At 37.7% G+C, this 12,594-nt stretch overlaps 1 protein-coding gene across 1 annotated transcript in view; it reads left to right on the top strand.

The window, feature by feature from the left end:
- The window catches only part of cdc40 (cell division cycle 40 homolog (S. cerevisiae)), a 134,217-nt gene extending 122,300 nt beyond the window's left edge, over positions 1 to 11,917 (top strand). The window contains exons 13-15 of the mRNA XM_060856320.1: positions 2,890 to 2,966; positions 8,671 to 8,815; positions 10,478 to 11,917. Coding sequence (XP_060712303.1) covers positions 2,890 to 2,966; positions 8,671 to 8,815; positions 10,478 to 10,655 — 400 coding nt within the window. The 3' untranslated portion in view covers positions 10,656 to 11,917. The remainder of the gene's footprint in view (positions 1 to 2,889; positions 2,967 to 8,670; positions 8,816 to 10,477) is intronic.
- Positions 11,918 to 12,594: the final 677 nt, after the last annotated feature.

Genomic DNA, 12,594 nt, shown 5'->3' with positions numbered 1-12,594 from the left:
ATTACAAAAGTCAATAAAGAACATTAAAAACAAAATACAATTAAGTTTGTCTTGAGGAAAGAGCTGCTAAATCACAACCTGATGTAACAGTGTTACTGCTTGGCTTTTTGTTTTGCTGGTTCTTTGGTGATATCATCACCATTTTTCTAATGTGCCATGACTGACCACATGTCCTTGTCAATCAGAGAGTCTGTTTCCATGATTATACTGTGTCATGCAACAATGTTATTTTGACACTACCTCTGCAACAGATTATAGTGCATTCTGACATTTAAATATGTGAACAATTGTTTCAGAATCCCAGATGCATGTCTGATGTGGTTATAGTTACTAGTCTGCTTCAAATAGAAAAACTGAAGGAGAGATTTGATAGAAGTTGTTTGAAACTTGAAAGAATTTGATGGAGTTATCAAGGAGAAACAGTTTACAGTAGCAAAAGGGTCAGTAACCAGAAACCACAGAATTAAAGTAATTGGCAATAGAACCAGAGGCAACAGTCAGTTGTAGTGATTTGAAATGCGTGGCTTGTAGGCTTAGTAGTTAATAGACCCAGATTCAGTATTGAATTTATAAAGAAAATTAGATAAATACTTTGAACAGGAAACATTTACTAGGCTATAGGAAAAGAGCAGAGGAGTGTGAACAAAGTGATGGCACAGACACCATGTGCTGAATGGCATCCTGCAACTCTTTGTCCAAAGTGTTGATGACTGTGGAAGTGTTATATTGTAATCTCATCCCAAACTGAGAGAGTTGATTAACTTTGCCCATAATTTCCATGCTAATATCACCTTCACATATCCTAAATATAACTCTTTCCCTTTGTTTCCTTTTCTTCCATATCACATTTTCTGGGAATGGACTATCAACTCATTCCCTCAGCTAGCTTCACTAGGATTCCTTACATCATTCACGTTTAAGGATTCTGTTCTGGTTTTTACACCACAGCTTCTGACGATGCCTTTGCTTTGTCGAGTAATACTTGTGCTGTGACATCTTTTTTTTTTCTTATTTGCTAATTTCCCTCACCAGTTCCATTTCTCTCACTTCTGCTGTCACCCCTTCCCCTCCCTCCAAGAACCAGAGAAGAGTTTCAAATCAAAATGCTGCTGATGCTGCAAATCCAAAATAACAACAGAAAGTTCTGGAAATACTCGGCATCTGTAGAGAGAGAAATATGAGTTAACATTTCAGGTCTGTGATCCTTCATCAGAACTGAGTGCCAAACAATGTTCTGACAAATTAGCAATTTACTTGTATTTCTTTGAACTTAGTAAACTGTGTTCACTACTCAAAATGTGGTTTTCTCAGTACTGGAAAGGCTAAATACAGATTAAGTAACTGATTTGTGGAGCACTTCCATTCAGTCCTTCAGCATAACCCTGAGCTGCAGGTAAGGTAATTTTAATTCACCACCCATTCCATTTGTTCTTAGCCTCCTACACTACTCTAATGAAACTCAATAAACCTTTGAGAAGTAACATTTATTTTTTATCCTATCCTCAAATTTGAGTTTGACTCAAATTAGAGGTCATTAACCACTGCTTCTGTTTTTCCCAGACAGCAATTGTTATTAGTAATTCTATTCTTGCCACTTATACTTCAAGATCCATCATTTGTTTCTTTACTTCTCCAAATACCATCCTCTTTTGCCATACATCATCATCCATTTTGTCAATACTTCTCTTCTACTCTCTGACCTGCCTAAATCTATCTCCTTGCAATGAAAGGACTGTTGGCCTGAAAGTAGTTAAGGCAAGCAACCAATAAACAACTTGAATTGCAGGGAGAGGTTTATGACACTTTTTGACCACAGCTTGAATCATTATGTTTAGATTTTCAAGCATTGTCTAAGAATAGCAATGTCCATCGTCTGTGTCTCCTAATGCAGTCTAACCATTAGACATGTTAACTTTGTTATGTCCTCAATGCTGCTGCCTGAACAAAGATATTTTCAGCATTTTCTGTTTGAATTTAAAATAAAGTACTGGAATGATAAGGAGAGGGAAATTGCACCTAAAATAATGGCAGCCTTAAAATCTGGTTTATCAGCTAAAACCAGAGAGTTCAAAAATTCACTGAATAGGTTGAATAAAAGGATGTAATAAATACTGTCTAACTATCTACATTTTTATGGTGTCACAATATTACAATTTACTTCAGACTTTAGTTGGATTCCAAGAGCTGTGAATTCTGCCCTGTTCTATGTTTCTGTAAATGGAGAGTTGCAGTAATTTGACTGAAATTAAATAAATGTTATTAATATGTATTTTAAAGGATATGATCAGGTTTGACTGAAGGCACTTTTGTATTCCTTTCTTCTGACTCACAAGCAATTTCATCTTTCATGCATTGAATTGCACGGTGAGGTTTACGACATTTTTAACCACAGCTTGAACCATTATGTTTAAATTCATGAGCAGTCTATCTAAAGAAATAAACATCTAACATTTAGGAATATCTATCGTCTGTACCTCTTACAGCAGTCTAATAATTGCAGTAGCTCCATGTTAAGTTGTTCATTTTTCCTTTGCCTTATCTGCTTTCGACAATCATCCCATTTTCTTTCCTTTCATGGGCTGGTTTGACACTCTAATGTAGCACTCCAAATGGTGACATACACTTTGTTCTCTTTGTTTCACTGTACAGTGGAAAATAGTTGCTGTGTTTCACAATAAAAAAAGCAATTGAAATTTCCTCTTGGAGCTTTTATTCCACTTGTTTATCAATCTGACTGTTTGGCTTTTGTGTGAACGCTTGCTTTGTTCTTTTAGACTTTTTGCTCAGCACAATCTCTAGGATTTGAGTAGACTGCATAGGCTGAATTTCAGAACTTTAAACAGCAGTTTTTATTTCTGTTTGCTTATCTGTCTTCATGCTCTCTTGCAGGGACATTCCTGTGGACTTCAAGTACATTGCAGAACCAAGTATGCACTCTATGCCAGCAGTAACATTGTCACCAAATGGTGAGTTTATCTAATCTCTCCATTTCTCTTCCTGACCATTAGGCCCCACGTCATATTAAAATATTGTCAGATGCTGTGTTACATTTTTAACAGTATAGTGAACAATTTCAATTTGCATTTAATCATTCACGCGCGAAATGAAACTTGATACCAAACCCCATAAGATGAAATTAGAACAGATGATAGAAAATGGTAACTTTGAAGAAGTTCCAAAAGAGCAGCGAATGTGACGAGGAGGAGAAGCTGAGGGAAAGAATTCTGAAGCTTATGGCTGAGGCAGCTGTAGGTGCAATCTTCACTGATGGAATAGTTAAAATCCAGGATATATAAGTGGCCAGAATTGAAAGAGTGCTGAGATCACAAAGTTTTTTAGTATTGAGAAAGATTACAAAGATAACAAAAATGAAATGCAACTAAATTTAACATTATACCATTTATTCACGTCTCCTTCAATTGCTTGTTCAGGGTGCCATATATTATTGCTTCAACCACCAGGTGTGGTAACAAGTCCCTTCTTCTTACTGCTCATTGGTTTCTGCCAAATTCCCTTTTGGCTTTTTTGGTGACTGTGCTATATTGATGGTTGTTTGTTTTGCTGTTCCCCACATGATGAAGCATTCTTTCTGGATCCACTCTGTCAAAGCCTTTTATATAAAAAACTTGTTGGATGGAGTATAATGTGGGGAAATGGGAGGTTATGCACTTTGGAAGATTTAAAAAGCTGAATATTATTTACATGGAGAAATACTACAGAAGGATTTGGAATTTTCATGCATGAATTACAAAAAAATAGAATCCAAGTTCACCAGGTAATAAAGAAGGCAAATGGACTATTGGCCTTTATATCAAAGGGAATAGAGCGTAAAACTAGAGACATCTTGCTAAAACAGGATCTACATGCATTGGGAAAGGCAAGGACTGATTAGGGATAGTCAGCATGACATTATGTGAGGGAAATCATGTCTCTCAATTTTGAATCTTTTGAAGAGGTGTTCAAGAACGTAGATGTGAGGTGGGGGGAGAGGGCAGTGTGGTAGGCATTGTCAACATGCTCCTTAGCAAGCCCTTCAAGGTACCGTAAGGTCAGCTGGTTAGTAAGGTTAGATCACATGGAATCCAGAGACACTAGCTGTTTGGAAACAAAATTGGCTTGATGGTAGGAGAGTGAGGGTGGTGGTAGAAGGTTATTTTTCAGATTGGAGGCCTATGACCAGAGGTGAGCCACAAGGATCAGTGCTGGGTCCATTGTTGTTCAGCATTTATACAAATGATTTGGATGAGAAAATAGGAGAGTACTGTTAGTAAATTTACGGATGACACAAAAATTGGTGGTATAGTGGGAAGTGAAGAAAGTTATGTCAGGGCATAATGGGATCTTGATTAACTTGGCCAGGAGGCTGAGGAATGGCAGAATTGCAGTTTAGTTCAGATAAATGCAAGATGTTGCATTTTGCTGAGACAAACTAGGGCAGGACTTACACAATTAATGGTAGGGCTCTTGGGAGTGTTCTCGAACAGGAAGACCTAGGGGTGCAAGTACATAGTTCCTTGAATGTAGCATCATGGAAAAGGTGATGAAGAAGGCGTTTGGCCTGCTTACCTTCATCAGTCAGAGCATTGAATACAGGAGTTGGGATGTCATGTTGTTATAGCTATGCAAGACATTGAGAAGACCACATCTGGAGTACTGCATATATTTCTGGTCACCCTGCTATAGGAAGGATTTTATTAAACTGGAAATGGTGCAAAAACGTTTTACAAGGATGTAACTGAGACTGGAACGTTTGAGTTATAGGAAAGACTGGATACTCTGCACTTTTAGGAGTCTAGGAGGTTGAGGGGTGATCTTAAAGATTTATAAGATTGTGAGGGGATTAGATAAAGTGAATAGTAAAGTTCATTTCCCCAGGGTAGGGGAGTCCAAAACTTGAGAGAATAGGTTTAAGTTGAGGGGAGCTGAGGGGAAATTTTTTCTCACAAATGCCTTATGGTATATTGCATGTACAGAATGAGCTGCCAGACGTAATGGTAGAGGCAGGTACAAATACAACATTACAAGACATTTGGACAGGTACATAGTTAGGAAAGGTTTGGAGGGATATGGGCCAAACATAGGCAAACGGGACTAGTTCAGTTTAGAAAGCCTGATCAGTGTGAATGAGTTGGGCCAAAGGACCTGTGTCTGTAATGTATACCTCTGATTCTAATGATACACTGACATTGGAGGTAGTCTGGAGAAGGTTCAGTAGGTTGATTTCAGGTATGGAGAGATATTCTAATGAAGAGAGGTTGGTTAGGTTTAGCTTGTACTTTTTGGTAATTTGAAGAATGAGAGGAGACTGTTCCCATAGAATCATACAGTGCGGAAAAGGCCCTTTGGCCCATCGAGATTGTAGTGACAAAAAAAACTCTAAATCTAAATTTCCAGCACTTGGCTCTTAGCCTTGAACATAATGGTATTTCCAAGTGTTTATCCAAGTACTTTTTGAAGGTTGTGAGTTTCCCACTTCAACTACCCTCCCAGGAAGTGCATTCCAGTTTCCCACCATTATGTCCTTGTGTTACTGATAGTTCAACTAATTTTCTTGGAACAAAGAAGGCGAAGAGTAAATCTGATAGAGGCTTTACAAATTGTGAATGGACAGGATAATATAGATAGAAAAAAGCTGTTCCCACTTGTAAAAGGAACAAAAAGAAACCAGTATAGATTAGATTACTTACAGTGTGGAAACAGGCCTTTCGGCACAACAAGTCCACACCAACCCTGCCGAAGCCCAACCCACCCATTCCCCTACATTTACCCAACACTACGGGCAATTCACCATGGCCAACTCACCTGACCTGCACATCTTTGGACTGTGGGAGGAAACCAGAGCACCCGGAGGAAACCCACGCCGACACGGGGAGGATGTGCAAACTCCACACAGACAGTCGCTGGAGTCGGGAATTAAACCCAGATCTCTGTATCTCTGACCCACCCAAGTATAGATTTAAAGTAAAACTGCAAAAGAAGCAAAGATGTAGTGAAGAAGAAATCTTTCACTCTGAGTAATTAGGAAATGGAATACACTGCCTGCTACTGTTGTAAAGGTGAGTTCAGTTGAGTTATGCAAGATGTTATTGGATAGTTGTTAGGACAAAAATGATGTGCAAGCTTCTAGGGAGTAAGCAGGAGATTAGCACTTGGTAGTGATGCTTATTAATTAGCTGGTGCAGGATCAGTGGGCTGAATGACCACCTTCTGTGCTATAACGTATCTGTGATTCTTTCGAAGCATATATAATTCTCAGAAGGCTCCAAAGAGCCGATGATAGAGGTTGCTTTTCTCTTTGGCAAAGTCTGCACCAGAGGGCATAACCTCACACTAAGCGGTTACCATTTAATATCTCTGGGGGTAATCCGTGCAATTCCTAACTGCAGAGGGCTGTCAAGGTGGGATCATTAATTGTACTCAAGGCTGAGATAGATTTTTAATGAGTAAAGGAGTCACGTATTATGGGGATAAGGCAGGAGAGAGGAGTTGAGGATTATCAGATCAGGCATGGTCTCCCTGAATGGCAGAGCAGATTCAAAGCGCTGAATGACCTACTTCTGCTCCTACATGTGAGGGTCCTGTAATTTTAACAGTCTCCATTAGGTCATCTCTCAACATTTTTACAAAGACAAAACAGACTTAGTCTGTCAATCCTTTTCCATACATATATATCCACATGTTTCTAGAAACTTCCTTTTCTATCTTCTCTGTACCCTCTCCAATGTCTGTATATTGTGTTTATAATATGACAGCATAGGTGCAGACCGTGCTGCACGTTTAAAATAATCTTTATACAGTATAGTTTTAAAATAACCTCTCTTTTTCTATCCCTCAAACAGGGAAAACATCTAGTCCTTGGTTTGCTTAGTAACTGCCATGCTAACCTACAACGTAACATTTGTTGACTGATGTCTTTTACACTTCCAGGATCCCTTTATCCCTCCATGCCACAGAGAATTGCGGCTTCCAAGCAATAGTTGCCTATTCTTCCTCCCAAAATGTACTTCCTAAGATTTATCTGTGGGCACATAATTTGCTAATTATTTGCCCATTCTACAAGTTTATACATATCCTAGTGTAATTTCTTGCAGTTCTGCACAGTTCTAATAATTCCTACCTCCCATCCCTCCCAAATTTGGTGTCATCCACAAATTTAGAAATTGCTTTTGATTTTGATGTCCAGTTTTTTAAAATGTAACTTGTGAACAAAAGTAGTCCTCAATTCATGTGTAAAATACTTCCCACCTTCTGCTGTTCTGAATAATTATCTTCCACTCCCACTCTCTGCTTTTTGTCTTGGTGCCAGCTAGCAATTCATCTACCTCTTGTTTCTGACTTCACATTTTCTAACCCTATACATTAATCTACAGGTCATCTTATTGAAAGCCTTTTGACAACCCAGGTAATTTATAACTGACTGGTTTATATTTTCCTAGCCACATACTGTGTCTCATCTTAAATGTAGGAATTACATTAACTATCTGCTAGTTTGCTTAGATAATTCAATTCATCCTTTTTTTAAAAAATTTCAAATATATTTTATGCATCACTCATCTCACCATTATGTCGTATCTGCATATTCTATCTCCCCAGGCATGCTTATAAGTGATGGAATTATTTAATGTTTCTGCCACCTTTCCATCATTCCCTCTGGTATAATCCTGTCTTTTTCTTAATGAATCTATTCCCATCACAGTTTTTCTTTTTGAATTAATGAACCTGAAAAATATTTTACTATTTATGTCACTTGATAATTTAATTTCATATTTCCTTTGAGTTCCAAATTGTTTTTATTATTTCTTTCTTAATGTCTTCAGATTCTCTGTCATCATGTACTCTTCTACTGTCTACTTACTTAATGTAAACATACTTCCATACCCTCGATTATTTCATTCTGCCTTTATTCGTCATCAGAGTTGCACCATTGTGTAGTTTCTTCTGCCCTTTTGGTGGCATATAGTTTTCCACACTAAGTTAAAAACATTCATAAATGGTACTCACTGTTATTCTGCATTGTTCTTCCCCAAAAATGTTGTATCTTTTATTTTCCCATGGTTTATTTCAGTACCTCACAATCAGCATTTCTACAATCTACTAACTTGGCTTTCATACAGGGTAGCTCAGTGGTTAGCACTACTGCCTCATAGCGCTGGGGGCCCAGGTTTGATTCCATCTTCAAGCAACTGTTTGCATCTTCACCCCAAGAGTGCATGATTTCCTCTGGGTGCTCTGGTTTCCTCTCTCAGTCCAGCGATATGCAGCTTAGGTGGATTGGCTGTGCTAAATTGCCCATAGAGTCAAGGGATGTGTAGGTTAGGTGGATTGGCCACGGTGGATGCAGGATTACAGGACAGGGCAGTGGGTCAGAGTGGGATGCTGTTCAGAGATTTGGTGTGGATTTGATGGGCTGAACAGCCTGCTTCTGCACTGTGGGGATTGAATGGTTATGCTCATGTAATCCTCTCTTCATTTTAAAGCAAATGCAAGGTGAGTGGAAAATATAACAATTGTTAGTTGCAAGATTATTGCTGGAGAGGGAATGGTATGTATACATTTCTGTTAGCTCTTCAACCTACAAAAATATTTTACATCTGTCTGGATAAATGTACCCAACAGATGTGTATTCACGTGTAAAAAGCCGGATTAATTTCTCCAATGTGTCCTGTATAGGCAAGTGGCTGGCATGTCAATCAATGGACAATCAAATTCTCATCTTTGGAGCGCAAAACAGGTTTAGACTGAATAAGAAAAAAATCTTCAAGGGCCACATGGTGGCAGGTTATGCCTGTCAGGTGGATTTTTCACCTGACATGAGGTGAGTTTTTCATTTGACCTTTTTTTCTGGTAAATTCATTTCTGTTTTGCTGTTGTATTTAACTGGAATTTCCAAATGATGACCTATTCTCCACTGACTTGGAGGAGTACAGATTCAACAACAATTAAGAAGCTCAACAATATCCAGGACAAAGCAACTTGCTTGATCGTCTCCCAGCCCACCTCTAGTATTCATTCCTCTAACATTGGTGTATTGTGGCAGCAGCAATTTTTCCAAGGCCTCTTCAACAGCACCTTGCAAATCTGAAAGGTCTCTCATTTAGAAGGACCAGGACAGTAAATGCATGGGAGCACAATCATATCCAAATTCCTCTCTAACCCATTTAATATAGAAACAGGAGTAGACCATTTAGCCTGTTGTGCCAGCCCCACCTTTCAATAAAACCATGGCTGATCAAATTATTCAGTTCATTTTACACGCACTTTCTCCATAATCCTGTACACTGTTGGTAATCAGAAATCTATCAATCTCCACCTTAACATACTCTCAGACTGAGCCTCCACCAGCCTCAATGGAAGAGAATTCCAAAGGTTCAAAACTCTCTAAAATAATTTCTCCACATCTCGGACTGAAGTGGCAACTGGCTTATTTTTAAGTTGTGCCCCCTGGTTTTAGGATCCCCAAGCAGAGAAAATACCTTGCCTGCAACTACCCCGTCTAAATATTTTATAGGTTTTAGTGAGATCATCTCTCATTGTTTGAAACATCCAGAGAATACAGGCCCGGTTTTCCAATCTCTCTTCATAGGACAGCCCTACCATCCCAGAAATAAGTCGAGTGATGTTTCATTGTATCCCTTCTTTGACAATAATCTGTTTCCTGAAATAATGAGACCAAAACTACTCGCAATACTCCAAATAACTTCCTAACTTGGAAATAACTTGCTATGTCTTTGTTGCTAGATTAAATTCCTAGAAGTTCCTGCATAATTGCTGTGTTAGAATACCTTTACCTCACAGAAGCAGTGGTTGGTAAAGGTAGTTCAGTGCTCCCTTTTTTAGGACACTTATGGATGAACAATAATTGCTGGCCTCGCCAACAGTGCCCACATTCTAGAGATGATTTTTGTTATAAATGTAGACGGTTCACAATAATAAGTGTTGAATTACGTTAACCTTTGGCCAAAGGGGAAAACTATAATTTTTTAAACATTCGAATCCATTATCATGCATTTATTCCTTGGCTTGATCATTATTAGCAGGCACACATAGGATTGAGATTTAATTGGAAATGAATGTCATTTGTATTTCAGATGTCTGAACATTGAGTTAGAAACTACGGGTATTTGAAGCAAACATGAAAATGGCATGCTTGTTAATGTTCAGTGATTGATTTCAGAAAGTATTAGCTAGTACCTTGTGATTATGAAAATCCTCAACAATAGCACATTGTTTGTGATATTTATTATGCCATATTAAAATTATAAATGAGGCTGTTCTTTAAACTCTGCATGCAATGCATCCAGGTAAAGTCATTTTACAGGAAGAGGAAATACTAAATTTTGATCATTGAAATAATTTACGTAAGTGCTTATTTTAGTGTCCCTATATGTTAATACATCTAATAATCAGTATTCTAATCTTTTGAATGTAGTTTGAAAAATGTTATTCTACGTATTTTAACTTTTATTTGTATAAACAGTTATGTGGCCTCAGGCGATGCTGATGGAAAGCTAAATATATGGGACTGGAAGACGACCAAACTGTACACTCGAATCAAAGCACATGATAAGGTCTGCATTAGTGCAATTTGGCATCCACATGAAACATCCAAAGTCATCACGTGTGGCTGGGATGGACAGATCAAACTGTGGGACTGATGGAAGTTCCTGGAGTTTCAGAATTTTCTTGGTAATAAGTCTCTCCAGAGAAATTGTGTTTAGACTCACTGCGGAATGCTCTCTGACTGGATACTTGTTGACTGCCTTGCTGGCTGAAGACATGGAAATGCTCCGGCAGAGCTGGCTATATGCTAAGCTGAAAGATTCAACACTGAAGTACATCCTTCAACATCTTCATGAATTTGAGTAATGTTCTGTGTAGATTCTGTTTAAAACTTCAAATAAAATCACAACCTAAAACAACTTCCAGTTTTTAAATGTAAATGGAAACAAAATGCTGGCTGGAAAAGAGAACTCGGGTTGTACCAGCATCCATGAAGAGAGAAAAATATCTTCTGTTACATTTATTAATGAAAACTGGACATTGACTGTGTTTCTTCATAATTCTTAGATTTTTAAGAAAATATGAACATCCAATTTTGACATTAGTAATTTCTAAGAATGCAATTCTGTTTGACGATCATCAGTTACCACGAGAAGCAGACATTCTACTGTAAGGAATTTGACCACCATGATCTCTCCTTACTGAAAGTGACCATTCTTCAAATTTCTGTTCATACAGCAAACCTGAACCAACCGTTCAGAAACTAAAGTATTGACCCATTCAAAACTGGAAATGATTATATTGACTTAAACATTTGTATTAAGGAGATATTTTATTTTTCTGTTTCAAGTTATTGTAAAATTGTTAAAATTTGAGTCATAAACTGAACATTCTGTAACCCTTTAAGAAGAATTTGCCTTTCAGTGCAATGCTATCTGTTCGTGCAATGGAGACTTTTCATACAAAGAGCTGGATATATAACTTCATGACAGTTAGTGGAATGCAAATAACATTGATAAAACGGAAATGAAATTGAAATTGTGGGTTCTGGAAATCTGAAATACAAGTGGGAAAAGATGGAGACATTAAGCAGGTCAGGCTGTATCTGTAGAACAAAAATCTGAGTTATGATTTCAAGTCAAATGATCTTTTGTCAGATTTGGGGAATGTTACATAATGTTTTCTAGTTCTGAAGAAAATTGCCGACCTGAAATATTGACTGTTTCTTTCTCCCCAGATGCTGCCTAAACTGCTGAGTATTTTCCTCACTGTCTCATCATACTCCTCTATCATTGCATGCAGATTGAACCAGGAAGTAGAAATTTTAAGTGTCTGGGTCTTTATAGAAAGTTGCAAAGAGGGTGTAAAGTTGACAATAAAGCCCATCCATGCTGGTGTTCACACGTTTCTAACAGAAGTCTTTAAATACTTTTGTGCTGCATGATTAAAAAAAAACTTTTTGACACTTATGAGCTTTGCAGACTTAACAGTAAATGGAGTTCAGAGGACTTTGTAAAACTGTGACTTACTTGGTGTTCAGTGCGTCATACACATATACTTTACTGTTCCATTGCGTGTGTGAGTGCGCAATTGTTTCAGAACTTCTTTTCAATTTCAAGCAGACCATATGAAAGACTGAAGTTCAGTTTAAATGTCAAACAGTCAACTTTGTCAGGCACTAAGAAAGCATTTTACTGAAGAAAATTACACTGAACTTTTATCGCCGAAAACAGCGTGTATGAATTTATAAATAGGTGACAAAAGAGATCATGATCTGATCATTATTAATCATTGTGCACTTTAAATAGTATTTTGGAAATTCAAATTGAATCATTCTTTGTGATTTGATACAGATTTTTATATCCTGACTGGTCAGTCAGTATATAGGCTGTGATGATATCTTGTATGAAGTTATCTGACGCATTGGATAAGCTCACATTTGTGAATTGTAATAGGCTTCCATTTGTAAGGACCATAAATAAGACAAATGTAATGGCATGGTGACAAATTATCAGGCTGATCGATTTCAGAGCTGAGGTAGGGATTCTATTTCTACGAATACATAATACAAAGACTGAGAAACCAAACCTTTTT

This window comes from Hemiscyllium ocellatum, chromosome 3, assembly GCF_020745735.1.
Source record: "Hemiscyllium ocellatum isolate sHemOce1 chromosome 3, sHemOce1.pat.X.cur, whole genome shotgun sequence".
Lineage (NCBI taxonomy): Eukaryota > Metazoa > Chordata > Chondrichthyes > Orectolobiformes > Hemiscylliidae > Hemiscyllium > Hemiscyllium ocellatum.
Note: the sequence above shows the minus strand (reverse complement) of the source record. Positions and strands in the feature narration are given on the sequence as shown.